At 39.8% G+C, this 20,140-nt stretch overlaps 1 protein-coding gene across 6 annotated transcripts in view; it reads right to left on the bottom strand.

The window, feature by feature from the left end:
• Positions 1-1,141: 1,141 nt before the first annotated feature.
• SPHKAP (SPHK1 interactor, AKAP domain containing) overlaps positions 1,142-20,140 on the bottom strand; it is a 156,918-nt gene continuing 137,919 nt past the window's right edge. For 2 of the 6 annotated variants that reach the window (XM_012749459.3, XM_076006002.1), the window contains 5 exons: positions 15,693-15,878; positions 13,759-13,845; positions 11,524-11,576; positions 11,250-11,434; positions 1,142-4,156 (listed from right to left, as the gene is read on the bottom strand). In XM_012749459.3, the coding sequence (XP_012604913.2) occupies positions 4,013-4,156; positions 11,250-11,434; positions 11,524-11,576; positions 13,759-13,845; positions 15,693-15,878 (655 nt within the window). In that variant the 3' untranslated portion in view covers positions 1,142-4,012. Of the gene's footprint in view, positions 4,157-11,249; positions 11,435-11,523; positions 13,846-15,692; positions 15,879-20,140 lie in introns of those variants that run through there. The other 4 variants (XM_020288167.2, XM_012749456.3, XM_012749460.3 and 1 more) reach the window with 3 other exon arrangements.

Here is a 20,140-nt window from a genome sequence, read left to right on the forward strand (position 1 = left end):
CATGCGTGCACATGTGTTATTTTTCTTACATGACCATCTGATTTTGCATCTGCTTTGATTGAGAGGAATCATTCTTAAAGAGTGCATTTTGGACTTCTTATGGATAAAAAGCCTCTTAAACTGTGGCTTCAGTTTCTATTCCCGGCTTCACATCTATTGCTTCCCTCAGCTCATACCTCCGTTATTGTATCGCATTCCCTGTGTCTCAGGGACATGTCCAGATCCTTGCTCGGGATCTTCCTTTTGCTCTGAATGTCCTCTCTTCAGCCCTTTAGAGCCCTGCCCCCCACTTGTTTAAATGACTTCCTCATACCCAAGACGCTGAGCTCCAATGTTTTCTCCTTGGAAGTGGCCCCCCTACGTCATCAGGGAGCAGTGAACACTCCCTTCCCAGGGCTCCCTGTTTTGCCAGTCCGTGCACAGTTACACATAGCAATCGTTATATTGCTTTGTTAAATGTCGTCGTGTCTCTTTCCCCTACAGTCTGTGAGCTCCTAGTGCCGGGCTGAGCATGATTGAGATCGCCATTCCAACTGTCTAGCGCGGTGCCCGCCACCAGTAGCTACTAACACAGTGTTTATTACAGGAAGACACCTGCCCCTGGACTAAGGAAGGAAGACACTGGGCCCCAGGCAGATGTCAAGGATAGTGGTTTCATCAGGACCACTGACCACTGACTGAATCTTTGATACTGGCAATGTGAGCTGTACCCAGCCCCGTGATGCCGGTAAACAGCCATGGCGAGAGAAATCCTCCCAACCGATTGTGTTCCAGAACAGGCTTCCTGCAAGGAACCATCCTTCCCCATGTGACTTGGATAAGACTCTCAGATGGTCCCTCTTTACCTCCGACAAGGCCAGACACAGACCCTCCAAAGTCCCATTTTTTATCTTGTAAATGATCAGCTGAACTGTGCCCATTGACCAAGTAGAACAAACTTGTTAACCAAACTTCAGCTACATTCCTCTTCTCTCCTTAGGCCCGTGAGCTTTGGCCCATCCTCAGCCAGAGCCAGCATTCAGCCGCCCTCCTGCAGGGCCCTCCTGAGGGTGGGCTGACCTCAGCCTCAATCTTCTCTGTCTACCGTCCGGCTACGCCATCTCGCTGGTCCGTCTTGTCCCCCCATTTCCCCCCACTTGGTTCTGTCTAGCCATGTTTACTCCTCTTTCTAGAAGAAAACCCCTCTGTGCCGAGGCCCTGGCACACTTGCAGATCTCATGGTCAGACGTTCTTGTCGCAATAGTTCCATCCTCCACTGAGATAGTCTTCCCCCGCCCCTTGCAATTATCCTTTTAAATAAAGCCTCTCCTTACCAATGTCTACATTTTGTTTTTATTTGATAAAACCCTCTGGTTGACTGGAAAATTCTTTGTATATAAGCATGTTCATGTCTCCTTATTTATGAATAAAATAAACTGCCTGTGATTCTCAATGCCTTGTTTGCATAAATGCTAATAATTCATTTCCTGAATTCAAAGAACATTCATCCATTTACCTCTAACCCTAATGAGTTTACTTCTAGTTTACTTGAGTCTAGGTTGGCTTACTCCCAGGGTTGAAGGGTCCTTGTGTGTCCTTGTGCCTCTTTCTCCTGTCCCCTGACTTAATGTAAAGGCCACATGCCATGGGCCCCTGGTAGGGGAGGCTTGGTTTGCAGGTTCCTACTGGGATTCTCCAGACTAGAGGCTACAGGCTCCTCCTCCTGTGCACTGACACCTCATGAACCTCAGGTCCTATTTCTTCAGTGCATTATTTACACCTGTGGTCCTCAACCAGTGATGGTTTTGCCCTTTATGGGACGTTTGGCAATGCGAGGGAGATATTTTTGGTTGCCACACTGGGAGGAGACAGTTATTTATTTATTTTTTTTTGTAAACGTTTTTTCCTTTTCAGCACATTATGGGGGTGCAAATTTTAAGGTTTCAAATAATGCCCTTGTCTCCCCACCCCACAAGTCTGAGCTTCAAGTGTGACCACCCCCCAGACGGTGATAGCAGCCAAGGACACTGCTAAGCACCCTGCAATGCACAGGACAGCCTCCTGTAACAGAGAATTGTCTGACCCCAAATGTCAGTAGTGCCAGGGTCGGGTAACAGTGGTTTTCGAGAATATTATAAACTTAGTCAAAGAAAATTTACTTGTTCAAAAACTGAAAGCAGAACAGCAAAACCTGTCTGAGGGATATATCTATCTTCCTCTGATCACCCTGCGACTATGTTTTCTATCAGGTGCTTAAAGCTCTTGGCGAAAAAAATGATCAACAGCTTGGCAACAGAAATTTATTGATTACTTTGCAACATTAGGTACAACATAGATAACTTCATCACATGGTTACAATCCAGTATTTGTGCTTTGTAAGATAAGTAAACATTTATTCGAGCACAAGAAAAGTTTAAACACAATATTCTGGGACTGTTTAAAAAATAAATATATCATTTCCCATTTTCTTTTTTTAGCACAAAGAAGCACATTTTAGTTTGAGATGGTGGATATATTTTAAAATTTGACATTTGGTTAATGTGTCAAATGAAGCATAAAACCTAAATTTTGACTATTTGTGCAATAAATGACTAATGAGCACTGGGAAAGATTCCTGGGGTGGGTGGAGGGAGGAAGTATAGCTTAGGAGGGAGCTTTCTTGGCATTTCAAGATCTGGATGATAGATCAGATGAGGCCAGCATTGATGGTGCGGGGGTCTTGTTCACATTTGAAATTACTCCATGATCATTAAAAACAGAATAAAATTATAGTATTTCTGGAAATCCTTAATAAATGTGTCTTTGATCAAGAAAATAAAAGTCAGTGTAGTTCATTTCGTTGGAAGGAAAGAAGACTTATTAGGGATACATTTAGATACCTTTATTTTCCAAAAGAGTAAATCTCTATTGTTAAAATACTTAAAATATGATAAAGTCTTCTTTCCCCCAAATTGAATGCTAATATCTCTGAGTTAGGGACAGCCTGTGATCCTAACTGGCCACGTCAAACACAAGGCTATTACCCTGCTTCCATCATCATTATAAATGTCGTTGGAGTGGCACGTCTGCTCTGCGGGAACCAGCACACTCATCATGGAACAAACCACTGAGCTCAGGTCAATATGTGACTTTAAACGTCAATCTCTTCATATCTTACGAAGCGCTAAGCTAACTCAATATATTATTTAAGATAATAATCTCTTCATAATTTACAATAAAATAAAGTGAAAGTTTATTTTTTATATATTTCAAGACACAAGCAGATTAATCTCAAAAGAGCATTTTTTTTTTTAAGTAACAAAACTTTCTGTTAGGGTAAGGATTCTGTAATCATGTTACCCAAGTAATATAGTGATGGAAACAAGACAACCTTCTATATCCCTCTCCGTCAGCTGAATGCCAACAGGTTCCTGGCTAGCTAGGAGCCCAGACATTGTAGGGGAGAAGTGAGATATTTATCAGCAGGTTGTAGTGAATAAATAAAATTACCTCCATGGAGGACACTGATATCCTTTTATCAATATCCACTGATAACTGGTCTGAAAGTGGAAATCTTTTATATAAAGGCCTGTGGATTTCTTGCCCATATCTTAAGTGTTTCCCTGGACTGGCAACCCCTTAATATGCTCAGAAAAGTAAAATATAGGTTACAGCGTAGTTTATAAATTGTGTTGACCAACGAGTTTATTTCCAGTTAATTTACCTAATTGCAGCCATTACAGATCATTTTATATGGTTAAGCTTAAATGAGTGTAGCTTTCCTGGAGTTTGGGCCTCATAACGAGCAAATTTCTCTTTTTCCAGCCCCTTTAGTGCAAGCTCTTTGGAACTCACCCGCGGGTTGTATGGGAACGAACTGACCTATATTTTGCATTCCCTCAGATTTATTCCATGTGCAGTGAACTTGAGTAGCAGATTTTTTATAGCTCTGCTAATGTGATGTGATGTTTTGAGAACAGTTAGAGCATTTAGAACAAACCACTGTAATATAAGCTGGAATAAAGGGAAGGAACAATCTACAGGGAAGTCTGCCTTATCCCAGTTCCAAGAGCCAGTCAAAGAGACTCAGGCTCCCATCCTTCCGCTCCTCATGCATTTTGCAGTACTGGACAACTGCATGAAAGATATCCCCCACTTTCCAGGACTTCTGATGGACCAGCCGCACGACATCTAGGAACTAAAATAAAACACAGGGTTAGGACTCAAGGATGGATCACAGAGGGTCTTCAAAGTCATCTCATTCAACCACCCTTCCAAAGATGTTGGCTCTCTCTCTAGTCTATGTTTGACCATCTTCGGTGCCAGGGGACTATTTTCCAGGACAGTCTATTTCCTTTTTAGACATTTCAGATTATTGAAGAGTTTCTTTCATGGAACTGGAATCTTCTTCCCTGCTGTTGCCATTCATCAATTCCAGGGGACTAGATGGAAAGAGACTAATTCTTCCTTTAACCATCAGTCTTTTAGATATTTAGTGCTTTCTTTGGGTCTGCTTTTCATATATCATGGGTCCCAATCCCTTTTATCTCTATCACAAATAATATCTCATTGGATGTGTGTATTTAGGCCAAATAAATCAAGTGCTGAACTTTTAGATAGGGCCACCTATTGGTTCCCTGTTGAGAGGCAGCCCCCTTCCCTCCCATGCTAAGATCAAACATCAAGAGAGGCTGGCTTTCCATAGAAATCGGAGCAGGAAAAATAGAGGGAACACCCCAGATTTGTCACTTGGTTACTGATACAAGTTTCAACTGGCCACAACCTAGAGAGGAAGTTCTGGACTGCAAGTGAATTGTGGGCTTTGAGGAATAGAAGATGGGGGACATCATTACAGAGATTATTCTCATCATGAAACTGTGTGAAGTCTAGCACAAAGGCCTCTCAAACTCTTTAGTCAAATACTTTTTAAGGAAAGTAATAACTAACGAGAGCCAGAAATGGCAGGAAGTTCTTTAACACATGGAATCTCATTCAATTCTGTCACAACCCTGTGAAATGGGCATTGGCAGATGCAAAGGTCATGGGCTCGGGAGCTGATAAATTGACAGTAGGATCATGGTGTTCTAACACTCCAGTCCAGTGTTCTTTGTACCACAATACCTTTCCATATTTTGGTGGCAGGAAAACATTAGAATTGATATTTATTTGGAACACTGGGAGAAGAAATAGCCTGGGAATCTGGTATCATTTCATGAAGAAGAAATTCTTATTTGTTAAAAACATGAGGACTGTGGTTCAGTTACTATTTCTTCATTGTTTCCTTCTAGAATATTTTTAGATCTAAGATTTTATTTTTCCTTTAAATCAAATGTTCTTATTGCATTTGTTTGCTGAGACGTCAGAGATCAGCTAGAAACTGTAATGCTAATGTCTTTCCAGTTTGAATTTGTTAATTCGTTTCAGTTATGGAGAAGTTGTCTCGCAGAGATCCACTGTTAAATTATGTTTCTTCTCCCAGCTGTGATGGTACCAACTATTGGCACAACTACAGAAATCAGTGCATCATTGTACTCGCTTGCCTTGTATTGACTTAATCAAAATGAAGCAATTTTCTAGGCTGGAAAATGACATACTTAACTTTTAATACCTAGAAACATAAACATTGGCTTAAGGAGTTTTAGGATGTTGTGAAAAGGGAGCCAGATGGAAGGCAGATGGCAACCACATACAGTAATCTCTGCAGGGAAGGACAACATCTTAGCCATCTTTTCATATCTTGTGCCTCCACATAGTAAGTGCTCAACGAATATTTGCTGAATAACATGATGGGTGGGAGACCAAATGTGAGTCAAATACATTCAAAGTTCTCAAGAGGCCTATTTGAAACATGGATGAACATCTAGTATCATTGAACTTTCACTAAGTATTCATTTTTGAGTTTTAGGTTATATATTTGTACATAGGAGAGTCTCTCACTGTGGTGATGACCACAGCATGGTGTCAACTGGCCCAAAGTTGTCATAAACCCCACCATGTAGGCCACTGTGCCAGAAGTTTGTGGTATGATCATTATCTGTCATGATTTCTAAGTCCAGGCTGATATTCTAATAAGGTGGCATTTAAAAATGATCTGGCCCCACTAAATATAGCCTGCTCTGAGGCTGTGATGACTTAATCTTAGATATTGAGACCTTGAAACATCTTTGAAACTAATGAGCAGGAAGGTTTCATGCTTTCTTTTCTTCCTCCATTAAAAAAAATAGATAACAATGAAAAAAATTGTAAAGAAGCCAGAAAAGGACATTTCTAGTTCATTACTATAGATAGACTTTCAAAACAACATTGTGCTTAGCACCTGGCCCTAGAGCTATCCTTATGCCTGCCCATGCTATTGTCTTGGTATTTTCATAATCAGCTTTAGCATGTCAGGGATCTGCGTTTTTCTTTCCACTGCAAGGAAAGATAAAAATAAAAAATTTTCATTTACTGCCATTTCACAGTCAGTAATAATTAGGTTCCCTTCCTATAGATCATACTTGGCATTTCTTTGAGCAAGTGTTTGTCTTAGGAAACTGGAAGAATTTACAATCTGTTGTGATGTATCATCTATAGACTCATTTGAAGAAAGACTATCACATGGGAGATGAGTTTATATTCCCAAGTGCATCTAATACATTAGATTCATTATTTATAAAATTATATCATGGAATCTATGGGCGATGTTGTGAGCTGTGTAATTTTTTGGAAACATTCAACTTAGATTTCTGAAAACCCACTGCCTTCTTTTGCTTCGAGGCAGAATTAGATTTCATTAAAGTGAGTTGGTCCCCATATTGCCCCTGCAGTTATGGCCTGTAGAGCCACAATTCTCTGCCTTGGCTACACCCTGGAATCCTGAGTACCTTTATAAAGGTACTCAGGGCCTCATCCCCAGAGGAAATTCTGATATACGATTGGAGTCTCGGAGTTTGTAAAAGCTCCCCGGGTGATTCTAACATACACTCTAAATTGGAGAATCCTGATTCAGTTCAAGACACTTATGTTTACAAATGAAGAGCCTTAGTATCTAATTCTTCCTAATTTCCCCCTTCCTTGGCGATATATTCCTTTGAAACTGATACTTTCACTGTAAGTATTTTGGATACTTAGTTTACCACACAATATCATCAACAATTCTTCTCTCTCATTCTCCTTCCACCACTTTGCACGTGGAACGGAATAAGGAGTTAGAGGGGAGACCACTTCTGTCTTCTGATCCTTGCTTTCATAGGAAGGTAAGCATATATGTTTCCTCTCTCTGCATATTTCTTTCTATGCACTGCCTCCATAAAAAAGAAATAATTCTCAACGCAGCCTCAAAGACGACAAGGGCACCAGTTTATTGTGAAGAAGCCAGTCCTCAGCTACCCCAGCTAACAGAACCCCCTGGAATTTAAACAGAAGAGAAAGAACTGGAGAGCAATGATCATTGCATTTAAAAACTGGGACGATTAGCCACTTATGTGCCTTTGTTTTTTTGGTTTTTTTTGTAACCAATTGCTGCCATGATTTTTCTTTTTTTTCTCTTCGCTAGATTAAATTCCACTGATATCAAGGCTTACCAATTGTTTTAAACTTTGAATGTAGGATTACCAGCAGTCTTTCCCCTGGAATTTAATATGCTTTAAGGCCACCTCAAGTTCTGGCACTCCTTTGTCATATTTCTTCTGGAAGGGAATCTCAAGCTCTAGTGCTCATTAGACTCATTCAATTGAGAGAAATTGTTAAAAATGCGTATTTCTGGGCCCTCTTCCCAAAAAGTGATCAGGGCCCAAAAGGGGCTTAGGAATCTGAACTATGGGTAAGTGTCCCAAGCCATTCTGTTTCATGCCTATTTGGCTCATGGGCATAGTTTGAGAAATACTAATTTCTCCCTGTTCCTCATCTTCCCTGTCCGGAATAGGTTCCCATCGTATCTCAAGATTGCTATTTACAACCTGAGCCCCTCTTAGTTTACGTTCTCCTTACCTTTGGCTCCATCCTAAACTAGAATGTAAATTCCCAGAGGGTAGAAAAGTTTGTCTCTTTTGCTCACTGTATCTCCAGAGCCTAGAACAGTGCCTGGCACGTTATAGATATTTGATTGGCTCTTGATGAATGTTTTGAATGTACGACTTCTAAGTGCACTTAGCATTTTAATGATTAGACAAAGCACAGATGAAAGCGAAAGCTTCAAAATGAAGACGCCATTCCTCAGGAGAGGAGTGACAGCACCTTGGGCACCAGAATATTTTGAATTTGCCTTTTGAGTTGAATATCACTAGAATTAGCTGTGAGTTGTCTTTCAGTGCCCTCCAACCCCAAGGCCAAGTTTGCAGGCAGCGCTGGGAGGACGAGCCTCCTCATGAGGAACTCATGACTCCCTCTTCCCCTTCAGCGCAAGCCTCTATCGTCCTAAGGCAGGAAGGTTAGTAAGTTGGGAACACCATAGTGGGAAACATGTTGCCGAAATTAATTTGTCCAAAAAAAAAATTTCAGGATTCACACAAATAGGAACTCAGGGTATTTATCTGTGAATGTTGTTCAATGCCCGAGTGACAGTGGGAAGATGACACGTTCTGAACTTAAGGGAGACATTTCTTTAACCTTCTCCAAACTGATAAGGAGCTAAGGAGACACTGCCTCTGTGAAAAGATACTCTCTCTCTCTTTCCCACATCACTTGAAAATAGCCACTTAACTACCTGGCTAATTAAAAAACAACCAGAATGAGGTCCCCCAAAAGCACTGTTGAGAGAAGAAAGAATATCAGAATGTTGGTTAAGGGTTTTCTTTCTTTAACCAGTTTAGTCACAGACAACAAATGGTGCCCATTTATGAACAAGCCACTACATGCAGAAAGCCTTAACCGGCTCTGAAAAAAAAAATGAGATTTTTTTTCCCCTAAAATTATATTATTTGGAATTAAAGTCCTTGAGGTGATGCTAGTGGAATGAGGAAAACATCACTTAATGTCTTTCTTGATAACACTAGTGGAATGTTTATTTTCTCAGAAAAATAGTTACGAGCAAAGGCGAGCATTCTCTTTGAGAATTGAAAACCAGGTAGGGATAAACAGATATCAAGTCAGGGCATGATTGACATAATCGAGGTGTTAGTGAAATACCCTTGTACCTAATGGGGATTTATGATATATTCATATGACATTATTGTTTCCTCAGAAAGGTAAATTGTATAAAAATCTATTCCATTAAGATACCATCTGAAAATGTAGCATGGAGAGTGGCTAGAGATGAAGTCACCTTTCATTTTCCCACGAGCTTGGGAATCTTCTCCTTCTGAGAATGTGCTTGTCCTCTCCCCATGGCAGGGGGTCTTTGGGACAGTCTATGGCATGGGGTGGGGTCAATTGCGATTATGCTCTTTCTCTCTGCCCTTTGCACTGGGCAGCTGGGTGTTAAGGTTCGAGGAGACTCACTTAAACAGTGAACCACTCATCACCTTGCAAATAAAGATACAAGTACAGGAGGGTACCTAGAATTCATTGCGGTAGAACATTAGGAGGCCTAGACGTGAAAAGAAGTGCAAGCTTGTTGAAGAAATACCGAAGTGGGAGAAGGCACGACAAATGAATTAGAACTCCTTTTTAATTTTTTTAGTAGTCAATCTCATTGTCTGGTGATACAGAGATGGGGAAGCTGTTTTAATTATCACGAGCATGGCAAGAAGGTGAAGGACATCTCATTTCAGGCTGCTAGAGTCTGGCGCTGAGAATTCAAACGCAATTAGGTGTTACAAAAATCCAGATTGTAACCCCAATGGCGTTTAACTTGACAGAAACACTTTTTAACTAAAGACGTATAGAGAAAGTAGAGCTCCGGGGACTAGGCACCACTATTGCTACCCGAGGAATCTCTCCGAGTCCCGATTTACTCATCCGTGAAAAAGGGACGGTAATATCTATTTTACTTTTCTCAAAGGACTGTTGAGAAACAAGTATGATGCGGTACATGGAGGCACCTTGTGACAATCAGACATGAAAGAGCTGTCCCCTGGCTGTGACAGGCAGATCCTAAAACAACCGCCAGGATTTTTAATACTGAGACCATGAATAGAATGAGATGTCCTGCCCTCTATGTGCTACCTCACCTGGCAGAAGAGATTCATCAATTAGCTTCGAGTTAATCGAAAGAAAGACTATCAAGTGATCTTGACCTGATCACAGGAACCCTTTAAAAAGCTGGGCTTACTCTGGCTGGTGGCAGAAGACATCAGAGACTGACAGCAAGAGCATGAGGGGGCCTTGTGGGGAAGGATATCGGGCAGCATGTAGAAGCTGAGAATGGCCCTCAGCTGACAGCCAGCAAGAAACGGGGACCTCAGTCCTACAACTGCAAGGAACTGAATTATGACAACAAGCTGACTGAGCTTGCAAGCTTGCTCTTCCCTGGAACTTCCAGATGAGAGCCCGGTCAGGCCGATACTTTAATTTCTGCCCTGTAACACCTGAGCAGAGATCGTAGTCGAACCCACCCTAACTTCTGACCTACAGAGTGGTGTGTTGTTTTAAGCTGGTAAATTTGTGGCAGTCTTTCACACGGCAATAGAGAATGAACACAGAGCAACATTATCATCAGTTTCAAATGATTTAAAAGGAGCATACTTTTAAACTATGGAAAATTGATCTTGAAGACATTGATACACAGATTCATGCTTTGATAGCTGAGATTCTACCTACCACAACTAATGGGAGGTTCTAGAGATCAGGAATTAGAGCGATAGTTGCTACGAATTTTAATGTTGACCAAAGATCTCTTCTCAGCTTTATATTTCTGGCGGGTGGAGAGGGACAGTGAGGAAGTCTCCCTAATGCAAACACATTTGGCAGGAAATTAAAAATACCTTCTCTTGGATACCAAGCCACAGCCTGTTTTAAATATCAACGTGGTCTCACTTTGGTTTCTTTCATATATCAAGTCCTTTCCTTTCATCTTTTATTTAATGAAATGTTATGAAGAAGTTTGTCCCAGAGCAAGAAAACACCAAACAATAAAAGACTCTGAAAAAAAGTTCCCATTTCCTCAATTTGCTTTTCTCACCACCACCAGTTAGCCAAGACGAACTGAGGATCAAAGAAATAGGAATTATGATTATATTTTTTGCAGGTGGAAGATTCCAAGGGTCCAGCCACAATTTTGAAGTCAAGTAAAATCAGGATCAAATAATTTAAATTCAGATAGATTAAGTGAATGTTTACTGGGTTTCTAGCGGTGATAAAAACACAAAGGGTTTCTAGCGGTGATAAAAACACAAAGCTTTACAGATATCTGACCCAAACATGGAACATGGTACCTTTTCAATTCTGTTTTCCTGAGATTTCTTAAAGTAGATGGTGGGAATCCCAAGTTCGGAGGCAGCGATCCACTGCAGGGTGGCTCGGAGCTCGGCGTCAGGACACTCTGGCTCCAGGTCAAAGTTGATCACCAGCAGACTCCTCTGGGCGCTGGCTGGTCCCACAGGCAGTTCGGTGGCTCGTTCTGAACACAGACAGGACCACAGCCTTACTCCCTTTTCCACAGGGATATCCCAGGCAATTGTGTGTCAAAATTATGGGAATGCAGCTTACCCTCTATGTTTTCTGACTGTCCTTTAAGAATCTCCTTTTCTTCTACTAATTCACTTTGGGAGAAAACAACAGTATATCGTTGGTAATATTTAGGAAGAGTAAGCTGTAAATGGAGGATGAGGCGATGGGTCTTACTGATCTAAAGGCTTCTGAAGTTCATTCTGGATTTATGGTTTGTGAGATGTAATGCAGGGGGTAATACCAGTGTGGCTGTTACGTAGGATTACTGGGTCTGCAATAAACATCCCCCTCCAACAGCAATAAGAAAAGTCAGATAACCTGAATGATTTTAGTTGGGATAATTAATGTGGGAAACTGAGAGATGCATTCTTCTCTCTTCTCCAACCTCCCGTCCATAAACCTTCACAGGTGTGAACAGTCAAGGAGAGATTTTTGTACGTAACTAGTTCTGATTTGGAGATTTATCTTTCTCTTGCATTTTACTTGTCATTTAATGGATCATAAGTTTCTATCTTGTCACAATATTTTGTTTCTATATTGTGATAGCAACATAAGCTTGCATTTTAATGTGGAAATATATATTTTACATACATATGGTTCTTTGATCTGAAATAAGAGAAAAGAAAGTCAATGAACTGCAGAAATTAAATTGTACAGTAAAATATCTCAATTAAAATTGTTCTTCTTTTTATTGGGGAAAAGTGCAGTAGGCTGAGGGTGGTCTAGAACAAGGGACTCATAACTGAAGTATTTCATTAGATACTGTAAGATTTAATGTTAGACGTGTTTGCATATGGTATTTGCTTATTACAGAGCCTTGTACCTTGGTGGGAGGACTCAGTAAATGCTTCCAAAGTGAGAGCATGTGGCCAACTACTAAAAAAATGTGACAATCTTGACAAGCCTGTGGTTGTCCTATACTTCTGTCCTGTATAGAAATTAGAGCATAGGTGACCTTCAAAAATGTGTCTTTTTGATGACAGAGGATTCTTTCTTGTTCTCTGTTACTGCTAAGATCTGGCTGATAAATTCCATTGAATTTCTGATGTTCAGAGAAAGAATATAGTCACTTTTTCATTCATACCTAATTATTTATAGACATGCCAATTTTTAGGGCCTAGATTTTCTTCTAGATCTCTGTGTGAGTGACATAAGTGGTATGACAAATGGCAGGGACAGTTTCTGCTATTAAGGAGCTGCAGGATAGTGAGTATGGGAGGTGATGGTCTTGGCTCTCCCTAAATACAGGATTTCCCTGGGTGCATCGGCTCATACTGCAGGTAAAGATGGAAAAAGTAGCTAAACAAATGTTTCCTGGAGGAAAAAAATAGATTTGCTTTAAAGTAGTTTTTGTTTATTATTTGGTCCCCTTTAAAAACTAAACTAAACTGAACGAAAAACAAGATAATGTGCATGTTCATCTCTACTTGTGAATAACAGGTGTGTGAAACAGTGAAGGCTGCCTTGCAACCTTCAATCACTGAGGAATATACCCAATTAAATGGCGAAATAAAAATGCGTTAGATACAGAAAGTGGTTGAAGAAATAGATCAAGGAGTAACTTTAATCTTATACCTATTTACTATTTTTCTGAAATTTCAGAAATTTCCAAATCGTAAGTCATAATGATCAAAAATATATTTCAACTCATTTAATTTTCCAGAGTAATCACAAGTTCTCGAAGTAGTCCTGACCTCATGTTGCCCTCTTTTCTGTGCCATATTTTATGAAGTACATGCTGTGCTTCTCTAAGTGCTTTCTTCTGCTGGTATTTCAGAAGCCCCCAGATTACGGGAAGCACAGTCTCTGAGTGAGAACAACACATCGCCATCATGGCAACTATTTGACATATTTCATGGTAATAACCCCATGTGTCCACATGTAAAAGAAAAGCTGTTTACACCCTGATTCTATTGGAATGACTACATTCTATAGTGAGGACTGTGGAATAGTCTTCTTCGATTGGCACGGTAGAATTTAAATGGATTTTTGCTTCTTTGTGTCCAAGTAGGTAAAATGCCATACAGCTCTGATTAGACTGATAAGCTTTATCTAAAATGATTATTCCATAGGGTGCAGATTCGAAAAACAGAAAGCAGGTGGTGGTAGGCTAGGGGCCATGCTGGGCCTGCAATCTTGCTCCAGTGACATGGAACCGTGGCAGTACAGACATGATGAATTCGGTGGCTGGGCACAACCTGAATGACCAAAATGGATTGCCAGATGGAATTGGAGTAGTGGTCTCACAATCACTGCATCTCAGTGGCTACTTACTTAATCATGGGAGGAGATGGCATGTTTTCCTGATAAATGTCCAGGTCCATAGTGCCAAGACTGCTAGTGGCACTACTGTTGCCATTGCTGACAAAGCAAAAGTTTACACATTAATGCCCGTCTCCACCCCCTGGCCATGCTGCTGCTCCATTGTTGTACCAAGTCCTTCCTTTGGTCCCCAGAAGAATATTGCTTTGTGTCTGGGACTCCTGAATTGATATTTATTTCTGACCAAATCAGGGGAAGACATAACAAGACACAAATTTAACAGGCTAAGCCAATAATAATAATAATAAATAATAATTTGTAATTTCTGAAGTGATGTCACAACTGGTGGATCAGATCTAGTGGATAACAATCAGCATGCCTTTTTTCTTTCTCATTCAGTTACAGTGACGATATTTATCTATTGGCAAGAGACTTCTTGCTCTTGGTATACCTGCAGAGATAAAGAAAACTCTGAAAATGCTGACTGGGGAGATACCTGTTTCTTGGATTTTGATAGAAAACAGTGGGCTCATGTTCTCCCATTGCCATTCAGGGAATTTTTCTCAGGGATATTTCATAGGATTTCATAGCGTGTGCATCTGGCTTGTTGTTTTTCTGTGGGACTACAGAATGTACAAGTACAAAGATGGGTAATATTAAAGTTTTACCCTGCAATATTACAATTTTCAAGGGAGCAACACTTGATACCTTTTGTATTGCAGAGAAGGAGGACCACATATGGCATCATTTTTGTAGGCTGCACAATCAACATATGGTCTAGTTACTAGCCTGGAACTTAATCACTGAAACACAGTAGAGTTGAGCCAATTTTTAGTGGCTCTATCTGTGCTGTAAAATGGAATGTACCCAATTTTACCAAACCTACTGAATCTCCTCATACCTTTTCTACTTCCAAAGATGTCTCTTCCAAGCAAAGTTTTTAAAGGATGAGCAGTGCTGTGTCTTGTAATGGGACAGTCTTCCCTTGAAAATACCATGAATAATCAACCGGATTCCCTCAATGTTAAATTCTTGTCTTAGGTTTTGGGTGGGGCACTGAATATATTGACAGATTAAAACATGATGACTCCAAATTGTACTGGAGATATTTAACTCTATAAACTTCTGCTGTTAAGTCCAAAGATCCAAGTTCTCTTTGCTTTTTGTTTCTATCTTGTAACATTTGCCGCTAGTTTTTGGCATTTAAGACAAGTTGTTTAACATTGTGAAATGTTCTTAAGTATAAACAGACTGAACTGCCAGAGATAAAACTTTCAAAGATCCACACATACACTCAGATGATTCCGAATCTCATTTTCTAATTGGCCTCACTGGATAGTCTATGGACTTGTTGGTCCAATATCAAAGAAAACTTTGGGCAGAAACATAGAGATTCTTTTAGGCATTCCACCTCAGAGAAATAGTTTTTAGTTCATGTCTCCTGATTGGCTTACGTTCTTCCGAATCTCATCTCCTAAGCTCCCCTCCAGCTTTTCCAGAGGAACAATACAGAGGTCAGGGGAGATACAGGGAGGAACAGCCAGGCCAAACAATACAACACAGTGTGGAAACACTTGCCTTGTGTAAACCCAACCTGCATTGCACCTGAAATACAAATGAACTGGAAAGCATAAAACACACCGGGTGTACTAGCAGCTCTCATTAAAAAAAATCACCATCATCATCATTGAATGTACTAGCCATGGCTTGCGGGGAAGGAAGCACAGCTAATTCTTAATCTTGGCCAAGGTAATTTAAACCATAACTGAATATTACAATTCCTTTCAGCACAACTCACTACAGGCTGGGACTCTGACCTAGTGGAAACTTTCCTTTTTGTGCTTTATCTCCCTATTAGAGACTGTTTGCAGAGAACCACTAAAATGCATTTTTGGATTTTGTGTTAAGACCAATTTCCCTGGGAAGTCAAGTGAAGAAGCAGGTACCTCAGGGATTGCTCGCTGAGCTGTAGAAAGCTGCTTGTGTCATCTGGGTTGTCATCCTCGTTGGCCAGCTGGGACCAGCTGCCTGTGCTCTCCTCGCTGCTGCTGGGAGGGTTGGGGAAATCTTCAGGGGCTCTGGCATCCGTGGAGACTTCAGCCTCTGGTACATCTCTGGCATCAAGGCTGTGACTGTAGATGGCAAGATATTATTACCAAGACAGGAGGCACAAAACGAGACTTTTCATGGAGGTCGCTCTGTTGAGCCCAGACAAGCAGGATGTTGCTGGACAGTCTCTCTTTAGGCTGACCCTTCTGCTGGTGCCCCCGGTCCCAGTTTGCCCTTTGGGGATACTCTCCATCAGCCAGGGTTCTTATCTCTTCTATGGATCTCTTTCCACTGACTCTCTCCACTCATTGGAAAAACAGATTAAAGTACCCTGGCTTGCAAAAATAAGAACTACTGAGGGACAGTGGTGTTTAAAAAGAAGATATGCAAAGCATTCCCCCCCAGAGATGATGATTTAGAGGTTCCTGGGAGAGAAGCCCAGAAATCTGCATTTTAATCAACCACCCCTGGTGATTCTAATGCACGTGGTAGGTAGAATGTGGGAATAACCTGTCCAGTTTGGGTGCTTTACCAAGTCGCTTTTCCTACAAAGACCTCCTTATTTTGAACTTGCAGCCACCTTTTACTCCTTCCCTTCCCTCTGAAACCCGTGATTTATATTAGCACTACCTTTCTGAGTTAGTGCTTGCATATTTAGACTAAGTAGTAGCTGTCCAGTGCTGTTTAACCCTTGATCTGACAGGCCTTTGTCTTTCTTGATCTCCTCCGTGGCCACCCTGCGAATTTCTGCCTCTCTGGTCCCCTCCTTGCCTGGAACCTGGTTCTCTGTTTTTCCTTTAAGTGTAGCTACAGCCAGCTCCAATTCCCTGCACTCATTTCCACAGTCTGTCGCTAGGTGCTCACATCTACTCACCTGTCTATAAATATAGCTTCCCAATCTGGGCCTCAGCCAGGACCCTCCTTTTTCAGTTAGTCTTCTGCATATCTCCAGTCTGTCTCATTAGCATCTAAAAATCAATAGATCTAAAGCAAATTCTAATTGCCCTCACACCCTCTTCCTGGTATTAAAGTGTGGCTCTTTCTAGCATGCTGTGCTGCTGAGCTTCATGAAAGAAGATCCTTAACAAGCTTGGTTTTCCTTTCTGAAATGTTGAGATTTTTTTTTTGCAACATGGGCAGGGAAGAAGCAAGGGAATAGATGCCATCAAAGAGACAGTAGTTACTTAAATTCAAATTAAAGAAGGTTGATTGATAACAAATGGAAACCATACACATATTCCCCAAAAATGCTGTTAGCCCCCAAAGCACAATGAGGTTCATAATTGGGAAAGGAGAGCTGTATTGCTCATAAAGGGTTGATGCCTGGGGTGGCCAGTCCCACAGGTTGGAAAGCAGAGCCTCGGGCCACAAGCCAGGAACATGTTGTTGGAGGCAGAGACAACGGAAACAGGAATTTATACTGAGTAGGGTAGCCAAGTATACATATTTAACAAGCCATAGGAGCTATAGGGACGTCATGAATATTTATGAAAAGAGAAACGCCTGTGCAGTCATGCTTATACCCCTTTATGGGGTCCATTCAGTCAGCAGAGGGGCTTAGGATTTTATTTTTAGCTTACAAAGTATAAATGAATCAAGGACTGGACACAAAAAAAGAGGGCTCCAATGTCATTTGCCTAGTTAAAAAGTAATTTTCTGGACTAATTCCTTACTAAATTAGAACCTTTTGTTATTACAAAAATTTGTTCCAAGATATTTCTTACTAAAGAAGTTACATCTCAGTGATTGACATTGAACATCCCGATTAAAAAATGAGTCTGTCAGTGTATTTTACTTTATCTCAATTTCATGCTCTATTTAAAGTAAATCTCATGTTCCATGTCACATAACTTGGAATTGAGAATGAATAATCATTATCTGAAACACCAGTTTTCTTTTTCTTTTGAGAGAAATTTATAGTTTTGCTCATTTATTTATGAATAATGCACAGATCTGGTATGCAGATGTATGCAGATGGCTTCTCTTCTTATTTTACAGTTCACACGCAGAGATTTAGAAAACCTTATATACTGTTAAATTCAACTGTATAATCTCTGTGTTGGCAGGGACTTCAGTGGTTATCTAGTCCATAGTTTACATTAGGGTTCACTTTTTCCATGTTCTATGGGTTTTGACAAATGTGTAATGACATGTATCCACCATCATGGTACCACACAGAACAGTTTCACTGCCCTAAAAACCCTCTGTGCTTCACCTATTCATCCTTCTACCCCAACCTCTGGTAACCTTTGATCTTTTTTTGTTTAGCCTTTTCTGAGAATGTCATATAGTTGGAATCATACAGCATGTAGCCTCTTAAGATTGGCTATACTTAATAATATGTATTTAAGGTTCTTCCATGTCTTTTCATTGCTTGATAGCTCATTTTAAATTATTTTTTAGTGTTGAATAAAATACACTGTTTGGATGTACCATAGTTTGTTTATCCATTTGCCTACTGAAGAATATTTTGGTTGTTTCCAATTTTGGGCAATTATTAATAAAGGTGCTATAAACATCTGTATTCATGTTTTCGTGTGGACATAAGTTTTCAATGTAGTTGAGTAAATATAAAGGAGCATGATTGCTGGATTGTATGGTAAAAGTGTATTTAATATTTCAAATAACTGCCAAACTGTCTTCCAAAGTAGACATGCTTCATTTTGCATTCTGACCAGGAATGAATGAGAGTTCCTATTGCTCCACATCACTGTCAGCGTTTGATGTCGTCAGTGTTTTGGATTTCGGCCATCCTAATATGTGTGTAGTGGTATCTTACTGTTGTTTTGATTTACAATTCCCCAGTGGCCTATAATGTTGATCATCTGTTCATATGCTTATTTGCCATCTGTATGTATATATATATGTGTGTGTGTGTGTACATATATTTGTGTGCATGTGTGTGAAGTGTCTGTTTAGCTCTTTGGCTGATTTTAAAGTTTTATTTTTAATTGACAAATAATAATTGTGTATACTTATGGGGTACAATGTGATTTTTTAAATACATGTATATATTGTGGAATGATCAAATCAGGGTGATAGCTTAGCCAACACCTCAAATATTTATCATTTCTTTTTTTATAAGAATATTTAAAATTTTCTCTTCTAGCTATTTTGAAATATACAGTATATTATTATTGTTACCTCATTATGCAATAGAATACCAGAACTTATTTCCTATGTCTAACTATAACTTTGTACCAATTGACCAACATCTCTCTTTTCCCTATTCCCCACCCCCCAGCTATTGGTAACCACCATTCTACTCTCTACTTCTATGTGTTTTACTTTTTTAGATTCCACATATAAGTAAGATTATATAATAATTGTCTCTCTGTCCTTAACCTATTTCACTTAACATGCTATCTTCTAGGTTCATCTATATTGTTACAAATGACAGAATTTCCTGTTTTAAAAATATATTATAAAACTATAAAACTTAAAACAGCATGGTACTGGCATAAAAACAAACACGGTTGACCAATGGAATAGGATACAGAACCAAGAAGTAAAACTACATACCTATAGTCAACTAATTTTTGGCAAAAGTGCGAAGAACACACAACGGGGAAAGGATAGTGAAAGCTGTGTTCAACTTGTTGACTGCAGCTAAACATTTAAAAGTCACAGGCTGTTTGTAAGTAATGAACAATGGGCATATGTCTCTGAAAGACAACACAGGCCTTTTCTCCAACATGTTTTCCAAGGCCAGAAGCTTAATTTTTGATTTTGTTTTCCTGTTTTGTTTAGCTAGAGACAAAAAAATAAAGAAATGATACAATGGTTTCATATTCAGGAATCTTATGAACTTTCTACAGAAAATGTAATTGTAAAAGGAACTGACACTTTTTTTAAGCAGCCTGAGAGAAATAATTACCTTGCCTCAAATTCAAATAGCATTGTCAACTACATTGCAATTTTCTGGAAAAGAACTGTTGAAATAACAATACTCCAGTGTTGCTTTGCACTTATACCGCCGGAATCACACCATGCATCGGAAGGGCCAGCCTTTGTGAACACAGTGTCCTTGCCAAGATCTTTAGGATAAGACCTAAGAAGAAAAACCTGACAGAAGAGATGCTAGGGAGAAGAAAAATGAGAAGAGAGAAAAATGATGCCAAAATATTTAATGTCAAATGCCAATGCTAAAATTTATTTAAATTTAACTATTTTCAAATAAATAATTTGGCATCATTAATCACTATTATTATTATTTGCTTGAGAATTGACATGAATGAATTTTAAAAGGTAGCAAACCACAGGAGACTAATTTGAATGGGAAGAATGATACTTTCTGCTATATAAATGAATTCAATTTGTTTTGGGGATTTTAAAAAGAAATTTA

Source organism: Microcebus murinus, chromosome 8, assembly GCF_040939455.1.
Source record: "Microcebus murinus isolate Inina chromosome 8, M.murinus_Inina_mat1.0, whole genome shotgun sequence".
NCBI lineage: Eukaryota > Metazoa > Chordata > Mammalia > Primates > Cheirogaleidae > Microcebus > Microcebus murinus.